This window comes from Molossus molossus, unplaced genomic scaffold (assembly GCF_014108415.1).
Source record: "Molossus molossus isolate mMolMol1 unplaced genomic scaffold, mMolMol1.p scaffold_m16_p_19, whole genome shotgun sequence".
In the NCBI taxonomy this organism is placed as follows: domain Eukaryota; kingdom Metazoa; phylum Chordata; class Mammalia; order Chiroptera; family Molossidae; genus Molossus; species Molossus molossus.
The window spans coordinates 27,211,332-27,231,282 of NW_023425354.1; the positions used below are offsets into that span (position 1 = coordinate 27,211,332).

The following is a 19,951-nucleotide window of genomic DNA, read 5'->3' on the forward strand; positions in this document are numbered from 1 at the left end:
AAAGGAGGAGTAGCAGGAGCCAGATTCCCCAGACTCCTGCCAGCCTCTGTCCTCCTCCACCCCCAATTTGCTGCAACTTGTGAGTGGGTCATGTGACCCTGAAATCAAGGCACCATTTCTCTTTAGGGTATAGACTTGTAAGGGTGCTCAAAGCTACTGCATCCCTTAAAGGATCAAGCCCCCAAACCTTGAGACTGTATCGCTGGAGAGGAAACTATGCCAGGAGGCAGGCATGCTACCATACGTCTTTCTGGACAATTTCTCCTTGATGCTCCTGTTCCCATATTCATGGTTTTGTCCATCATTATTTCCCCTGAGGCCGCTGTAAAACTGATTTACCCCATGAATTTCTCGCCACTCTCAATCCTTCCCACATATTCTGTAGGCAGAGTCTGAGAACAGAAACTCCATTTTTCACAAAGAATAAAAAGGGTAGAGGTGGAGTGAGATGTTTGCGATCACACACTACAGAGGGGCTCAGGTTAGGTCACTCCCCAGCTCAAAATTTGTCAGTGACTCCCCAGTGCCCACTCAACTGAGTTCAAAACCCTCATTCTGACTTTCAAGTCCCTTCACAATAGAACTTTCATTTTTCTTGATAACCATAATTTCTGTCTATCACCCAGCAAAAGAGGGTTATTAACTGTTCCCCAAGCAGCAGGCTTTCCCATCTTTGCTTACTCTGGGTCTTCCACCTGGAAAGCCCTTCTGCCTCTTCAAAGCCTGAGGTGTTCAGAGCCCATCTCAAAAGCCACATGAACCATTAAACACATACGTGGCACTTTCCTCCTTTTCTTATATTCATCTTCCTCCTTTTAACACCCATGGCACTTTATACTTTCTCATGGCACTTGGTCTATTGTACTTAAAAAAAAACACACAAAAAAAACCATTTTGAGATACTGCATATTCACAGAAGTTATGAGAAATCATACAGAGCGATCCTGTCTACCAGTTTTCCCCAGTGGTAACATCTTGCAACATTACAGTGTGCGTCACACCAAGATATTGACACCTACTGTGCTGTGAATGAGAAAGAACACTCATCTGTGATCTTGTCCTTCACTTTTCTGCCCTTGGTCAGCTCTTAGAGGGAAAAGGTTGGGTTCCCCTGCTCCCAGCTTTCTCCCTGGGTCACCCCTTCCTTCCCAAACATCCTTTCAGCCTTAGGGAGGAAGGGACACTTTAGCTCCCTGTGTCCATCACTTTGATTCTCTGAAGTGTTGGTGGCTTTGTATTATTCACTGGGAACTTACAGTCATTCCCTTTAAACATCTTGGTTTGCCCCAAAGAGCGAGGGTTCTGCGCACTTGCTGGGTGTGGACGTGGGGACTGGATTGGGAACTGAGTGCTGTTAGGCCTGGCAGGGACCAGTCTCTTCCTCAGATTCTGCCCTCCCGGTGCCCCATTCCGGGCACCACTGTGGCCTTTACACCTGCCCCTTGCGGTCAACTGTCCAGAGCTGAGGATGAGAAGTCTCCAAGAGCCGAGGTTCCTCGGAGTCGCCGTTAGTTTTTTGTTTGGGTGGGGGGTCTGAGGAGCACAGCCTGGGCGCCCCACCCCCCCCCCGGGCTTGCCCCCTCAGGGGCAGGCAGGACCGGCGCGCGCACCCTGCACAGGTGTTCCCCCCTCGCCCCGGGCGCCACCCGCCCGCTGCGCGCGCCGCTTCCTGAGCGCGGTCCCGCCCTGCGGCTCGGCCCCGCGGCGCTGGCGGCGCGGCCAGCAGTGGTACAGGTGCCTCCGCCTCGCCGCCCGCTGCCTTCCCGCGCCCGCCTCGGCACCAGGCCTTCACGGCCCCTCTCCCGCCTCACACTCGGCCTCCCCACCGCCCCGCAAATGCAGGCCGCCGCCGTCCTCCCCGAGGAGATCCGTTGGCTCCTGGCAGGTAACGCCCCGGCCCTCCGGGAAGTCCCTCCAGTGCTGAGCTGAAGGCGCCAGATGCCAGCGCCTCCCAGGGCTGGGCTTTCACTTCAGCTCCATCACCACCGCCTTCTAGACCCTCGAGACTCCCAGAGTCCTCAACCCTGCAAAGACAGATTTTCGTGTTCCCACCTCAGCGGCCCTTTCAGTCCCCTCAGTTCCACAAGCTTCCCCCCAAGGCGTCGCCGCCCCTCCACTTAGCCTCCCAGGTTTCTGAACAACTTCAGGCCAGGTTCTTGGCCACCCCCGCGTGCCACCCGGCCTTCAGCCTGTCGCTTTCTCCTGGGGACTCTCTCCGCTCTGTAGGTTTGCGCCCTCTTCTCTTACAGAAAGCCCTCACCCCCAGCTTAGAGCTCCCGAGGCTCTCAAGGGGGCTGTGAGGGGCTCGTGGGATCCTGGGGCCAAGGCCTGGGGGCTAATGTGAGTTTATGTCAGCGTGGAAATCCATGGCCTCCCTTCACCAGCCTGCAGACTTCAGGGGTCTCATCTTCTACCCAGGGAAGCTCCCCCCTTCACCAGCCTGCAGACTTCTGGGGTCTCATTATCCACCCAGGGTAGCTCCCCCCTTCACCAGCCTGCAGATTTCTGGGGTCTCATTATCCACCCAGGGTAGGCTGACCCCCAGGATTAGACTACTTCCTGTTCTAGAAGTGCCCCCTGTGGGGTGTTCACCTGCGAACTCTAGTGCCTAAGCAGTCCTTTTAAGAAGAGTTAAGGCCATGCTCACTAACACTCAACACATCCTTCTAACACTCCAAAGAGACATTTTGCTAATGGGCAATATCCTCTGCTCAGTTCACACTTTTTCTGGTGAAAGTAGCTAGCTTTCCTGTAACTGACCTTCCTGAAAAGACAGAGGCCTAGAATCTGTGCTGGCAGGAGTCCAGGAGGATACTGCTCAGAATTAAGCCTTTTGGTATCCTGGTGACTTTTTTTTTTTTTTTAAATCCTCACCTCAGGATATTTTTCTGTTTATCTTCAGATAGGGTGGGAGAGAGGGAGAGAGAGACACACATCGAGGTGAGAGGGACACATCGACTGGTTGCCTCCCCCGCGACCGGAAACGAACTGCAACTGAGGTACATGCCCTTGACCGGAATCGAACACTCGATTCTTGGTCTGCAGGCTGATGCTCTAACCACTGAGCCAAACTGGCTAGGGCTCAGTAACATTTTTGACATATATTTAACAGATGGCCTGCTTTGGGCAGGTCATACTCTTGGCAAGTGGTATTTTTTTTTTTTTCCAGTTTCTCTCTATTTAATTGGTTTTATATCTCCATTACCTTGTTATCTTGGTATAAATGCCTCCTAATCAAATATTTGGCAAGTCCTTTTGGTCTCTGTAGCACTGTTTCCATTCTGGAGTGTTTCTGTGTAAAAGCTGTCAACTAGGTATTTCTTTTGAGGTGAAGATTCCAAAATCCATGACCTGAATAAATGTAAAATTTCAGAGTAGAAAGTATAAAAGAGCACCGTCTGAGTGTCTAAGCAGCCATCCAGCCTTCCCTTTGGTTTGCTACATTTTACTGTTAGATGTAGAAAGAAAGGCTGTAAGTGTCTGATTTCCAGGAGAGAAGGAACTGTGGCAAAAAGTTGAATTCTGCCCTTGCATTTAAATTTAAAAATAGCAAGTGATTCTTTTTATTGGTATCTGTCATTTGATGAGAGGAAACCTATTTTACAAGCTTGTTAAACCTTATTTCCATTTTCTGTGCAGCCTTGGTAGAAAATTCCTTTTTATTTTCACAGACTAGCAATGAAACCCACCCCTTCAACATTTTTGATGTGCAGTTCTTTATTGTTCAAAACTGACACTTTGGTAAACAACTCATTTCTGCACCTGCCACCTTCCTTTAGCTTAGATTATTTTCTTGTTAGCTGACTGTTTTTAATTGAAGTCTTCAGATCTCCTTCTAAAGCAGAACCTTTGTTTGCTGACAAGTAGAGCAGGGTGTGAATGGAGATTAATTGCAATTAGAGTCTGAATCTGAAGTAGAGAAAAAAATGTAAAGGTGGGATTCAACCAATAATTCTATTGAAAAATGTTTGAAGAATATGTTTTTGAAAGGTTCATGTAATTATAGCAACATATTGGTTATAGATTTTGTTTTTTATGTAACACTGTCTCTGGTGTAGACCAACAGAATTACTCATTGTACTACAGATAATTTGTGGGTATTAGAAACCCATAATGGCTATCAATTTAGCATATTTTGCTGTTTACTTGTCTCCCCCAGCCCCCCACCCGCACCCTACTATACACACATGCTTTTTAAGGTTGACTGTTGACAGTTAGGTCCTGATCTCTATATCTTTACTCAGTGGAGGGAGTCACAGGGTAAGAAGGCTGCCACTTTAGTGCTGTCACATGGCTGTGGGGGTGGAGTTTCCACAATGAATTACTGCTTTCATAAACTGAGGCATAAGCATTTGCACAGTGATTTAATGTTGGTCATCACAGCCATAACTTAAGCATTTATTTATTTATGGGCATAAATGACAGGGGTGTTTTTGACATAATGTGTATGCTTTAAAAAATAAAATATGCAAAGCATTGTGAAAGGTTAATGCCAAAATTATACACAGTGAAGAAGGGAGCAGAAATTCTGAAGCTCTAAAATTAATTTTCTTTAAGGATAAAATTTTAAACATTTGAAAATGTTTTATTCAGCCCAGAAACTCCACTTCTAGGAATATGTGTTACTGAAATTAAAGGACATGAAGTGTATATAAGAATACATCCTAAATGTTCATGAGTTGGGAAATGTCGGGCGATTATATGAATGAATTATTCATCTTATGGAATATTTTGCAGCCATTAAAAGGATGTGATGGAGATATAGATATATATACATATATATATATATATATATATATATATATTCCATAATAGATTTTTAAGACTAAAAAGTAAGGTGCACAGTAATATATATATAATCTTATTTTGTCTGAAAACAACCCCCCCTCCAAAAAAACCCTTTATGTTATATATGTTTGTGCAAGTCTAGGAAGAAGTAAGAAAGAATATTTACCAAGCTGTTAACATTGTTTTTCTTGGGGAGTGAGAGGGTGGGAGAGAGAGAGATATTAATTATATTTCATACATTTTCTAGTTGTTTGAACTGTGACAAAGACCATGTATTGCTTTTGTAATTGGGAGAAAACAACCAGTAAAGTTATTTAAAAGAAAAAGAAACAAATAAAAGACAAATAGAAGCTTGGAGAGATCAGAGTGCTAAGGGGCCATTAACCAAGATTGTGATTATACTTTTCTCTTGTTAGCCCTATAGGAATGTGGAGTTAAAAAAAAAAAAAAAAGTTTTCTTGGCTTTTTGGTGAATGTTAAAGCAGAGGGAGGCTTCTAGAGTAGTAACTCAGGAAATATCTTCCTTCAAGCTCTCATATAGAAATAGTAACTAGACTCTATCAGCAAATAAGTATTTTATAGATAAGTGAAATAAAGGCCTTAACTGCATTATTGAAAGAGGAGGAAATATTCAGGTCTGTTTTCAAATAACCAGGCTTCAGACACAGAGGTTATCTTTTTGTTTTTGTTTTGTGATAACCATGCTAAAAACAAAAACAATGGGGTGCTGGCAGTTTGCATAATCTTTGTTCCACAGATATAAACATAATCAGTTTCTTCCTTGTCGTTTTAGCCTGGCTTTTGAAGTCAGAAGCACAAGAGGCAAGTATGAAGGAGGAAGAATATTTATTTGGTTCACAGTGTATCTTGTGTGATGGAATTGGACCTTCTGACTTTACTCTGGTAGCTAACAGGGACCAACTACCTACAAAATAACCTAAGTCTTGCTTGGAATATGGAATAAAGCCAAAATAACATCCACAACCTGGTTGCACTTAGTAGCAATTGCTGTGTTAATCCTGATTCTGATATGCCTATGGTTACTTATTTTTAAACTTCCTTGGAGAGAAACAGTCATTAATCATTTCCTTCCAGATTGTTCTCCAGATTTGTATTGGTCGATGCAGCCAACCATAAAATCCTATTAACATAGTAAAACTCCAGCTCTGTGGAACTCAAAGGCATGACTTGCTCTGGATAACTGAGGATATTCTATTTAAGCTTTCTAACTTTTTAATTATAAGCATTTGTGATCATTTTGTTTTTCTAAAATGCATTAGGAACTTTTCTCACTTCCTCGGCCAACCAGTCTATGTTCAGAACACTATAACTCAGAGTTGTTATAGTGAATATATATTATCATACTTTCAGAAATATATTGAGTTATTCAGGGATGTTTCTGCCATAATACACCTGGATTGCTTTGTGAATGTCTATGTCTGTTTAATATTTTTATTTCTGTCATTTTCTTTCTACTGTTAGGCCAGGTTAATCACTCTCAACTCTTCTCGGTGTATCTCTATTCCCAATGTTACTGTAACATTAGATAATCAAGTTTGTTGGAATTAAGATATGTGTAAAAGAAGGTATGAAAGGCTTTGTTGATGAACACAGTACCCAAACCTTTAGGTGTGGCCTTTGTGACTTCTATGTTGGCTGCTTAGAGTACTTTTTGCTTGATTTTTGATAATGGGTTGTGTTCTAGATAGGTGAGGTTACTGGTCAGTTGAATTCTGAAAGGTAAGCTGGGACCATACTTCTTTTTTATGTTGGATTTTTCTGATTATAAAAATAATAATGCTCATTGTAGAATATTTAGAAAACACACAATGATGTACAGTCACCCATAGTCAACAATTGTTAAATTTTCATGTATTTATTTCAGGTTTTATTATATGTTCATACTTTAAAAGTTGGGGCATATTGTGTATATAATTTTGTATAGTGATTTTCCACTTACCGTTTTTCACTTGCTGTGATCTCCTGAACATTTTCTTAGATCATGCAATTTTTTTCTTTTGAATGATTTAGAAGTTATACATTCTAATTTTATTCCACTGGTAGTTTTACCCTTATGGCTTAAAAAACAAAAAGCAGCCCTGACCAGTTGCTAAGTGGTTAGAGCATTAGCTCAAAAACTGAAGGGTCACTGGTTCAATTCCAGTCAGGGGCATGCACCTGGGTAGCAGGTTCAATCCCTGGCCTGGGGTTGTGCAGGAGGCAACCAATCGATGTGTCTCTCTCACATTGATCTTTCTTTCTCTCCCTCCCTTCCACCTTATCTAAAAATCAATGGAAACATATTCTTGGGTGAGGATTAAAAACAAAATGTCCTTCTGACTAGCAACATTGAAAATGAAAGAGTAGCCCTGGCTAGTTTTGCCCAGGGGTTAGAGCATCGGCCTGCAGACCAATGAGTCAAAGGTTCGATTCTGGCCAAGGGCATGTATCTTAGTTGTGGTGTCCCAGGCCCTGGTTGGGTCACCCGGGAGGCAACCAGTCAATGTGGCTCTATTACATCGATGTTTCTCTCTGTCTCTCTCTCCCTCCCTCCCACTCTGTCTGATGACAGGTGGATAAGTATCCTCAGGTGAGGAATAAAATAAAAAAAGAAACAGTACCTTTTGACTCTTTCCTCCAGTGTGTATTTGCTAATATAATCTGAGATTTTAGACTCAGAATTATTGTTTTTATTATATATATTATATTACAAGAATTATTTATTGACATTTTATAGTATTTTTAAATCATTGTTATACTACTATTTTTGTCCTGTTTAACTTGTTCATTGCTTACTTTTTGTACCATGGCTTTTTCATTCTTGAACCCTTTATTGAATGTCTTAGATATTTAGACTATGCAAATATAGTAGCCACCAGCCACATGTGGATATTTACATTTAAATGAACTAAAAATAAATAAAACAAAAAAAGTAGCTCCCCAATTGTACTAGCTACATTTCAGCTGTTCAGTAGCCACAGTGCTACTGTTTTGTCTTTTTTTTCTTTCTTTTTATTAAATTTATTGGGTGACATTGATTAATAAGATTATATAGGTTTCAAGTATACATTTCTGGCTTATAGATGTAATATCTTTTTTAATGTTGTTTGAGAATATGATTAAAAATTTTCTAAACATTTCTATTCTTTAATAGTAAATCTACTTCAGAGGGAGGAATTTTGTCTGGTTCTCGTTCTTCAAGATGGTCTTTTTTTTTTTTTTTTTTTTAACGAGTATTTTCTTGTAAGTTCTGCATATTTTCTGTATGTTAAGTTTGTATAGATTCAAACCTTGATTCTGTCACTTTTTTTCTACCTGTCTGGCTTTGGGTCTCAGTTTCCTTATCTGTAAAATGGAGATAATAATAGTACCTATCTCATAGAATTTATATAAAGAATAAAGAAATAAAAATTTGAAAATAACCTAGAATAGTATCTGAATGTATTAAATACCATTAAATGTTTGGTAAGTAAAGTTAATTATTTTTTTTCTTTTAGGAAAACTCCCAGACATGGCTTTTGTGTTGCTGTTGGTTCATCTTTGCTTCTCTAAATTAGGGGAGGTTTTTTGGGGTGGGAGGGTTCTTTCAAGGTCTGCTCTATTTCCTTCCTTAGATCAGAGTTCAGTAATTATTTCTAGGAGAAATGGAGAGAGGAGAGAAGTTAGCTTCATAGCTAACTTATGAAGATATATGTTTCTTTCCTTGTTATAGAATGGTTTTATGTGTATATATGTGTAAAAATAGTATTTTTGTAAAATTTTTTGTTAAAAAATTACAAAGTTTACTTTTTCCCTCCTCCCTTTCTGTTTGCTAATTTTAAAAGAGTGGTAGAAATATTTGACCTTCATTGTGGGTATAGCCTACATGTTAGGTGGGCTGCCCAGACCTTTTGATCTTTGGGTAAGATCTACTCTCAGTGGAAACCCAAACATCTTCTCAAGATCTGGGTAATTTTCAAGGAGCATTCTCAAGGTCACTTTTCCTTCTTGGCTTCCCTACTTCCACACATGCTGTTTCTATCCTGGATTGTATAGACCTAAATTAGTGGTTCCTAATTGGGATAATTTTGTTTCTCAAGAGACTTTTGGCAGTACATGAAGACGTTTTCCATTGTCACTGGGAAAAGGTGCTACTGGTATGTAGTGGGTAGAGGCCAAGGATACTGCTAAACTTCCTATAATGCACAGGACAGTCCCCACAGCTAAGAATTATCCAGCCCAAAATGTTAGTTGTGCAAAGGTTGAAAAACTATGGCCTAGACATATCCTTGTCTTTGAATTGCACAGAAACCTACCCACTGTAAGTGTAGAATACATCACTGGAGATTCAGGGGTTGCAGGGTCAGGGAGGAGGTGTTTATATTGCAGTAATGCAAATGATTTCAATTTGAATATTAGACATCACTATTCCTAAATGCCCTTTTGCCTGGTATGGTTCCCAGCCTTATACCTCCTCACTAACTCTTTCTCCCTTTACCCTCTCTGGAGCAAAATTTTAAAAAATATGTTTTTTCCCTTGCCATGTGAAGACAGTTTACCTATCTGTTTAGTTGTTTAGGTTCCCACCAACACCCACACACAGAGAAACAAGTTACCTTTCCAAACAGTGACAGTTCTCTCCCTAAGAGGAATTCTAGTGCCAGCTATTAAGATAATACCATTTTTACCTCATTACATAAGTGTAATACTTAACCAATTTTTAATCATTTTAAATATAGGAAAAATAAGGTACATTTTAAGTTTTACTGTCATCCTAGAATCTTAACATATTGACATAACTATCACAGATCTAATTTTTTCACGTTATAAACCATTACACCCTACAGAAATCCTATAATTTCTGCTACATTTATTCATATTTATTTCCCCTGTGTTTCCAAGTTCATTGCTTGCTTTTTTGGTTTGTCAGTGCTGCATTATAGGTTAGGTGATTATAACAGATGGCTTTTCAGGTTTGGAGTCTTTGAGTTCTCCTGTTTAATTTTACTATTCAGCTTTTCATGGAAGATAGGACAGATGTGGGCTCAGGAACAGCGTGGTCTTAGCATCCAGAGAACAAGCTTTCCTGAAGGCTGATGACTTTGATCAAATTGTTTATAAATTACTTAAAAATTTATCTAGGGTCTCCTCTTAACATTGTTGACATTCTAATACTAGTATGTTATAGGAAAGTTAACAATTTTATTCATATAATAGGAGCTTTACTAAACTATATCCATTGGTGAATATTTATACTTAGTTGAACCAATACTGTAGTTGAATTAAGGTACTCATAATCCAGTATGAGAAGTATGCTGGGGTATTAGCCAGAGAAAATATCCATTAAGTGCATTGTAATAAACCTCCTTACAATCAAAATCCCTTTAAAATAGTTTTTCTTTCTGATAACTTTTTGTGAGCCTCTTCATTCATCATTTCCTTCTTTTCTTCCTTCCTTCCTAATATTTTTATTAATGTTTGATTTATGTTCATAAAATGCACATCTTAAATGTTACAACAGGATGATTTTAATATATGTATATACCTGTGTGACTCTCATCCAGATCAAGACATGAACATTGCCATCATCCTAGAAACTTTCTTTTCCAGTTCTGGAACTTCATACAATCAGAACGATCTCTTTTAGGTCTGTTCTCAACGTAATTTTTTTTAGAGTTATTCATGTTGTTCTGTGTATCAGTTTTATCTTATCCCTTTGCTAAGTAATATTTCATTGTGTGGATATCCCACAGTTTACTTATCCATTATGCTGCTGGTGGACATCGAGTTTTTCAGTTTGGGGTTATCATGAATACAGAGGCTATGAGCATTATTGTATAACATGTTTTGTGAAAATGAGCATTCATTTCTCTTGGATAAACATTTAAGAGTAGAATTACTGGGTCATAGGATAAGCATGTGTTTAATTTTATTAGAAACTCTAAACAGTTTTCCAAAGTGATTGTACCTATTTTATACTCCCACCAGCTGTGCATGAGACTTCCCATTTCTTCATACCCTCACAACACTTGGTACTGCAGTCTTTTTATTTTTAGACATTTTGGTGGATGTTATGGTTCATTTTATTTTATTTTCAATTACAAAAATAACTCATGAATATATTTTCATTGTAGAATAATTACACAACATAGAAATATATTGAAAATTTGATTTTTTTAAAGAATTAAAAAAATTTAATTTATTGATTGATTTTAGAGAGAGAGAGAAGGGGAAAAGAGAAAGATGAGAGAGAGAGAGAGAGAGAGAGAGATCTGTCACTTCACCCATTTATGCATTCATTGTTGCTTCAGACTGGAGATCAAACTTGCAACCTTGGTGTATCGGAATGATAGTGTAATCAACTGAGCTACCCAGCCAGGACAGGACAACTCAATTTTTTAGACATAGCAGTGTTGGATGTTTCTGGTTTTGGTTTTCTCTGTGCTAAGTATGTAGGTATTGTAAAATTTCCCCCCTTGCTGGAGATAGGAGAATTAAAAGCATAAATACCAGCCATTTTTTGAGTCCTGAGGCAGAAACAATCAGCAGGTTGATGCAAACCATAACCAGAACATGCTGAAAATTTCTCTGTTGTATGCTGACAACTTCCTGTAAGCCAAAACAAAGCTGGTGGGTATGATTTTAGCCTTGAAAACAAGTTTATCCCTCAACAAAAGGCAAAAATATATATAAGGATTACTATTAAATACCAGATAGTAAAATTAATGCATGGTTTAAAACAAGTTCTAAACAAATTTAAAGTTATCCCCCCATTATGATACTTTTATTTAATTGGTATGAAAAAAGACAAGAGTTCCAGGAAGTCTTCTGTTATTAAGGTAGAAAAATGAAACACTGAAGTTTTAGAGGTTTGATTTTAGTGATATATTTAAGAGTGACTGCGGAAGTCCTAATGGACTGATATCTTCAGTATTCAAGTGACAAGGAATCAGAAATAGTTGTTTCTACCAGAAGCCATCAATGAGATGTTGTAGAAGTTGGATTAGCCACCATGGTGGGTTCTTCTGCAAAACAGCAAAATGTAACTTAAAGGGATAGTTGTGATGATTTTTGTTTTTGTTTTTTTTTAATTTTTAAAATTGATTTTAGGGAGAGAGAGACACGTCGACTTATTGTTCCGCTTATTTATGCATTATTGTTGTTCTTTGTAGGTGCCCTGACCAGGGCTGGGGATTAAACCTGCAACCTGGGTACATGCCCTTGACTAGGAATCGAACCTGTGACCTTTTGGTCCTTGGGCTGACACTCTACCAACTGAGCCACGCTAGCCAGGGCTGTGATGTTTAATTTAATGATCAGAATACCCAGAAATCTAGAATAAAATGTGGTTTTCTATTAGTATTTCCAGTGTGGAGATTATTGTGGTTTAGCAAACGTAGTTTAGCAAACATGATTTGCTGGGCATCGCATGGTAGGTAAGCACAGTCTTTTACTAGAAAGGATGCCTTACTTTTAGCAGTTCACTCATGGAAGTCCTGAAGATTATGCCAACAGATCTTTACTCCTACCATCATCAATCCAAATAGATAGCTCCTGGGAGTCCCTCCTCTCCTTCATCTCCCCTCTCTTCTTCATAATCCTAAACAAATCTGTTCTACCTCTCATTCCCAGGCCCACACAGAGTCCCATCTCCAACCTGGAGCGGAGATGTCTGGTCTTTAAGGCTGTAACTTCTTCAAAGTGTCCAGAATGAAGCATCTACCATATACACAATTTTTTTATTAGGAAAAAATATTAGGTATCATTGAAAATTTAAGCAAAGATGAGGCTGAAGTGGCATCCTTCTTCTAGAATTTCCCCTTCCTTCTCAGCAGTTAGAGCGTCGGCCCATGGACTAGAGAGTCCTGGGTTCTGTTCCCGCTAAGGGCACGTACCCCAGTTGCAGTTTGTCCCTGGCACCAGTTGGGGTCGTGTGGGTGGCAACCAATTGATGTGTCTCTCTCACATCCATGTTTCTCTCTCTTTCTTCTCCCTCCCACTCTATCTGAAGATAAATGCAAAAATGTCCTCTCGTGAAGATTTAAAAAAAAAAAAAAAGAATATTTCCAAATACTTGGGGACTTCTTTTTACTAAAGAGAAGACCTGAAATACTGCAGAGCTTTAAACATCATAGAATTTAGTGAGTCACTTTAGCCTGTGCCAACCCTTTTGCATATAGACAAAAATCTTAAATTAATAATGCCAGTGTAGGCAGAAATTTATGCCATCCTTCTCTTGGAAATGTGAGTTCTGCTTTAGTAGTTCAAGTACTTTCACAAAATATCCCCTCTAGGAACACTTTGATTGGTTTTTGGTTGATGGAATTGTTTTCAGCAGCATTGGTCATTCATCCTGCCTCCATATAAAGGGTTGATGGAAGCAAACTTCTGAGTTGTAGAAACATTTATCAACAACAACAACAACAAAAAAAACATTTGCAACTGTTAGGGAACGCTGACAAATATTTTCTTTCTTTCAGTGTATTTGGAGCATTATTTAGAAAATAGATGGAGGCAATCTTTATTTTTTAGTAGTTTGAAAAATGTGACCCAAATAAACAAAAAAGTAGCCTTGTAAATGGACAGAGTCCGAGATTTGGGAGAGTGTTAGAAATTTTCACCAGTCTACAAAACCAGTGTGATCTTGGGTACCTCCTACTAAGTCAGAATCTTTCCAAGTAGCCTCAGATCCTGCAGTGATATTTCCCAAGGATGATGATCATATCATGTCTACAATGTTCCCCATATCCTCTGTTCCCTTGTCCTTCTGTCTTCCTTTTCTGTTTTCTTATTCTACAATTATTTGCTGGAATAAATAAGCTGCCTTGAAGCTGAGGAATCTGTGTTTTAGGGCAGCTGTAAATTATAATAGGAAGATGCATCTTTGTCAGAGTTGCACTTACCTTTTATTTATTTATTTATTTTTTTATCCTCACCCGAGGACATTTTTCCATTTTTTGTACAGACAGAGTGGGACGGAGAGAGAGGAAGAGAGAGAGTGAGAAACATCGATGTGAAAGGGACACATCGAGTGGCTGCCACCCGCACGACCAACCAGGGCCGGGGACAAACTGCAACCAAGGTACATGCCCCTAGCGGGAACCGAACCTGGGTCTCTCCGAACCTGGGTCTCTCCGGACCGCAGGCGGGCGCTCTAACCACTGAGCCAAACCGGCCAGGGCTGCACTTACCTTTTAAATATGGGACTTAAAATCATTGTATATTACTTTTAGTACAAAATACTGTATATTGCTGCAAGGCAGCCTTCCAGAATAATCTTTCACCACTGTTCCTCTTGCCCCTAACCTTTATGTCCTGCCCTCCAGGTTGAAATTCTTTCAGTCTCTCATGGAGATCTATCACCTCAGGACCATGATGTTTTCATGCTTGTGCCATTCTTTTCCTCATTACACCAACTTCCCTTCTCCCTTCCACCCACAACAAATTGGCCTGCTAATTTCAGATGAAAGGTTAGTTTTCTGAGAGGTCTTTCCTCTATAAACTAGGTGCCTCTACCATGGGCATGTGCCCCCCTCTTTTTTTTAAATTATAACTTATAAAAGTTTATTCTGTCTATTTAAGTCTGTATTCTTTGCTAGACTCTAAACTCTTAAGATAAAGTTAAGATCTATCTTGTTCATTTTTTTAGTAATTAGAATGTAATAAGCACTCAATAAGTATTTGTTGAGGAATAAAGGCATTTAGAAAAAAAAGGCATGTTTATGGTATGCTTCTGATTTTGTCTTTTCTCTTTGGTGTGAAGACATTTATATTGTGTAGTAGTGCTCACTCACCATATGAAGGTCATCAGGTATTATATATAGAGAGAGTGTTGTGATGTTACAGGTACCTCAAGAGTGTTCTTACGCAGTTAGTGATGGTTTTCACAGTGAGTTTTGCAGTTGTAGGAACCTAAAGCACCCTGATGTGACAGAACATGAAGTTTATAGAACTCTTAGAAGAGATCTTCTAACAACTCTTAAAGCAATCTTATAAGAATCTTTTTTTTTTCTTCTTGTAGAACTCTTAAAAGGTTGATCACTTAATTGAAAGCCTACTAGATAGAGTGGTGAGCTTCATTAGATACAGGAGGTAATATAAGGAGGAACCTTTAAAAATCTCTTTCCTGTTCAGTGGTGAGGAGTGTGTTTCTGAGCAGGGTTACTCAGGTACCTTCAGGTCATAATCACAGTAAGTAGTATTGACTTCTAAATTGAAAGGCAAATCTATTATATATTGGTCTGTAATATTCTTTTCTTAGTATCTTTATCAAGTTTTGATACCAGGTTTACATTGGCTTTATAAAATGAGTTGGAGTATATATATAATACTAGATATATAATCCCTCATATAGCCTTTTCTTTTGATTATTAATGTTTTCTTGGTTCATCTCCTATGTTGTGGGTGTATTTTTAGATCAGATTAAAAAAAACAACAACTAACGAGACAGATGGAAGAGGTTGTCCTTGTGTCATTTTATTCCCCTAAGTAGATGACATTCGCAGGTGAAGGAACAAGTGTTTAACAGTAAATTAATCCTAAAGTGTATTGAAAGGAAGCCTTTCAAAAAAGTAATTTGAAGTTAAACTTAAAAAGTAAAGTCACGGTCAAGATGGCAGTGTAGGTAAACGCGTTATCGTGTCCCCCCACAACCACATCAAAGTTACAACTAAACTACAGAACTACCATCATGCAGAACCACCTGAAATCAAGCTGAATGAAAATCCTACAACTGCGAAATTAAAGAAGCCATATCAAGACTGGTGGGAGGGGCAGAGACGCGACAGACTGGTCCCACACCCATGTGTGGTGGAAAAAAATTAGGAGAATACCTCAGCTGGGAAGGTTCTCCCTGAGGACTAAGGGGTCCCCGTCCCACACCAGGCACCCCACTCAGTGTTCCAGTGTCAGGAAGAGAAGTCCCTATAACTTCTGGCTGGAAAAATCAGCAGGAACTGAGACTAAGGAAGGCTGAGGCAGCTGGAGCCTGAGGCAGCTCCTCTTAAAGGGCCTGTACACAGACTTACTCGGATTTGCTTCCTCTAAGCTCAGAGGGGAAGCAGCTTGAGGGGTGCCAGAGACATACAGGGAAGAACTGAGCTGTTTGGCACTGGAGTGAGGGCTGGAGAGGGGGCTTTTTCCTGGACAGATGTGCTGTCAGAGGTCTTTGTTCCTTTGGTGAGCCCTTCCCTGGGGCGGCAGACAGCTGCCATATCTAGGACTTCAGCAACTTGGCTCACACTGTTTGCCCTACCCTGGTGATTCCCTGAGGCCTTGCCCTCCTCCACCATTCAGGCCCACCCAAGCTGTTGCCAGTTGCTTTACCATAGGATTGTCCTGTCTTGGATCCTGCCTCAGGTTTTCCTAAATTCTGTCAAACAAGCAGCATCTGGTCTCAGCTAGTCCCATACCTCTCGTTAAGTAATACACAGAAACAAACACAGGGAGGCAGCAAAAATGAGGAGACAAACAGGTCCCAAATGAAAGAACAGAACAGAACTCCAGGAAAAGAACTAAGCAAAATGAAGATAAGCAACCTAACAGATGCAGAGTTCAAAACACTGCTTATAAGGATGCTCAATGAACTTAGTGAGAACCTCAGCAAACTTAGTGAGGGCCTCAAAAGCATAAAAAAAGAATGGTCAGAAATGAAGGATGCACAGTCAGAAATGAAGGAGGCACTAACTGAAATAAAGAATAATTTACACAGATTCAATAGTAGAGTAGGTAAAGCCAAGAAGCAAACCATCGATTTGGAATATAAGGAAGCAAAAAAGCACCCAATCAGAACAGCAAAAATAAAAAAAAGAATCCAAAAAAATGAGGATAGTGTAAGGAGCCTCTGGGACAACTTTAAGCATGCCAACAGGCCAGAAGGAGAAGAGAGAGAACAAGAAATCGGAAACCTATTTGAAACAATAATGGCAGAAAACTTCCCTAACTCGGTGAAGGAAACAGACATACAAGTCCAGGAACCACAGAGAGTGCCAAACAAGATGAACCCCAAGAGACCCACACCAAGACACATCATCATCAAAATGCAGAAGGTTCAAGACAAAGAGAAAATCTTAAAAGCCGCAAGAGGAGAGCAGTTAGTTACCTACAAGGGAGTTCCCATAAGACTGTGAGCTGATTTCTCAAAAGAAACTTTGCAGGCCAGAAGGGAGTGGCAAGAAATATTCAGAGTGATGAAAAGCAAGAACCCACAACCAAGGTTACTCTATCCTGCAAAGCTGTCGTTTAGCTTTGCAGGATAGAGTAATCGATGGCCATATAAAGAGTTTCCCAGACAAGGAAAAGCTAAAGGAATTCATCACCACCAAACCATTATTATATGAAATGTTGAAGGATCTTCTTGAAGAAAAAGATAAGAAATATGAACAAACAAAATGGCAATGAATACATATCTATCAACAATTGAATCTACAAACAAAAATGAACAAGCAGAACAGAAACATTCTCATAGATACAGAGAACATTTTGTTGGTTGCCAGATGGGAGGGGGATTGGGGGAATGGGCGAAAAAGGTGAAGGGATTAAGAAGTACAAATTGTATGTCCTGTTTGGAGAGGTGTCTATTTAGTTCCTCTGCCCATTTTTTAATTGGGTTCTTTGTCTTTCTTTTGTTGAGTTGTATGTGCACTCTCTATATATTGGAAATTAACCCCTTATCTGATATATCATTGGCAATTATTCTCTCCCATACAGTGGGTTGCCTTTCCATTTTGATGACTGTATCTTTTGCTGTGCAGAAGTTTTTGAGTTTGATGTAGAAATGCTCAGCATCACTAATCATCAGAGAGATGCAAATTAAAACAACAATGAGGTATCACCTCACACCTGTCAGAATGGCCGCCATCAACAAATCATCAAACAAGTGTTGGTGAGGGTGTGGAGAAAAGGGGACTCTAGTACACTGCTGGTGGGAATGCAGACTGGTACAGCCACTATGGAAAACAATATGGTGTAACCTCAAAAAATTAAAGATTGAACCTCCATTTGATCCAGTGATCCTACTTCTAGGAATATACCCTAAGAAGCCTGAAACACCAATCAGAAAGAATATATGTACCCCCATGTTCGTTGCAGCACTATTTACAATAGCTAAGATCTGGAAACAGCCCAAATGTCCATCTGTAGACGAATGGATAAAAAAGCGGTGGTACATATGCACAATGGAGTACTATGCAGCTGTAAGAAAGAAATATCTCTTATCCTTTGAGACGACATGGAGGAACCTGGAAGTATCATCCTAAGCAAAACAAGCCAAACAGAGAAAGACAAGTATCATATGATCTCACTTATTTGTGGAATATAATGAACATAACAGTCTGAGGAATGGGGTAGTCCCAGAGACATGGAAGTGGGGTACAGACTGATAATCCCCAGAAGAGGGGGTGGGGGGGAGAGATAAACCACAGAACTTATATGCATGTGTGCATGAACAATGGACATAGACAACAAAGCTGGGGACAGGGTGGGGAGGGGGGGGGAATCAGTGGGGGGAAAAGGAGAAACATCTGTAACAAAAATAAATTAATTAAAAAATTAAAAAAATAAAAGAAGTACAAATTGATTGCTAGACTGACAAACCTCAAGGGGAAGGGGGTTGGGGGGTGGGAAGAAATGAACCAAAGAACTTATATGCATGTATGCATAACCAATGGACATAGACAACAGTGTGGGAAAAGGCAGGAGTGGGGCAGGAGTGGGGAGGAGGGGATCAATGGGGGGAAAATGAGGAACATCTGTAATACATTCAACAATAAAGATAAGTTAAAAAAAAAAAAGTAAAGTCATAATAAAATATCAAATTGTCCTTAGTGACATCATTGGGGGATAATTATATCCTATTGATTCCCTTTTAACAATTTTAGTATAAACAAATACAATTACATAGGATATATTACCTACAAGAATTTATTAAGGCCCTGACCGGTTTGACTCAGCGGTTAGAGCATCGGCCTGCTGTCCAGAGAGACCAGGGTTCGGTTCCTGCTAAGGGCATGTACCTTGGTTGCAGTTTGTCCCCAGCCCTGGTTGGGTCACGCGGGGGGCAGCCACTCAATGTGTCCCTTTCACATCGATGTTTCTCTCTCTCTTCCTCTCTCCCTCCCACTCTATCTGAACAAAAAAATGGAAAAAATGTCCTCGGGTGAGGATAAAAAAAAAAAGAAATTATTAAGGGGAGTATAAGTTCATAATAGTACATATATTTATCATCTAGGAATAAAATATACTGTCCATCTCCCACAGGGTTTTCTTCATTTCCCACTTCCTCTCTGCCTGGGTGGTCTCCTTTCCTGTTCATAACTATGAGCCAGCTCAGCCCAGTACCATGGACTGAAATCAAGATGAGAAATAAAAATTAAAGTCTATCCAAACTATGAGTAATATTACCTTATTGTTGCATAGTAATTTTTATTTTACATATTTTAATACTTTAACACACATATATTTAGAACACATAGAAAATATAGAAAAGTATTATGAAAAAGATAATTAAAAATTCTTGTAATTCTACTACCTAGACAACCATAGCTCATATTTTGTTTTTGTTTTTATTGATTTTTTTCAAAGAGAGAGATAGAAACATCTATGTGAGAGAAACACATCAATCAACTGTCTCCTGCATGCCCCCTAATGGAGATCGAGCCCACAACCTGGGCATGTGCCCTGACCAGAAATCAAACTGGGGCCTCTCAGTCCATGGGACAACGAACGCTCAATTCACTGAGCCACACCAGCTGGGCAATATTTTGGTTTTTATTGCAGTACCTGACTGGCCTAAAGGGAGAACTCAATAAAGATTGGGTTAATGAATGAGTTTAATCCAGTCCCTACTCCTTTTTTCTTCTTCTTGAAATGTTAAGATTATACCACATACCAGTTTTAAAAGAATTAATAGAATTTATATTTTTAGAAAAGTTTTAGATTTACCGAAAAACTGAGCAGATAGAAAAGAGTTCCCCTATTTTCTTTTCCCTTCAGTTTACCCTATTATTACATTTTATATTAGTGTGTTATATTTGTTATGATTAATGAACTGATACTGTTACCTTATTAAGTAAAGTCCATAGTTTATTTTGTTTTCCTTAGTTTTTACCCAATGTCCTAGGATCCTATCCAGGATATCTCATTTATTTTAGTTTCCTTAGACTCCTCTTGACTATGACTGTTTCTC

The 19,951-nt window shown here is 39.5% G+C and overlaps 1 protein-coding gene across 1 annotated transcript in view; it reads left to right on the forward strand.

Moving 5' to 3' along the window:
* The first annotated feature begins 1,834 nt into the window (after positions 1-1,834).
* Positions 1,835-19,951, forward strand: part of SKAP1 (src kinase associated phosphoprotein 1) — a 287,139-nt gene continuing 269,022 nt past the window's right edge. Inside the window, exon 1 of the mRNA XM_036267707.1 lies at positions 1,835-1,885. Within this exon, the coding sequence (XP_036123600.1) occupies positions 1,837-1,885 (49 nt within the window). The 5' untranslated portion in view covers positions 1,835-1,836. The remainder of the gene's footprint in view (positions 1,886-19,951) is intronic.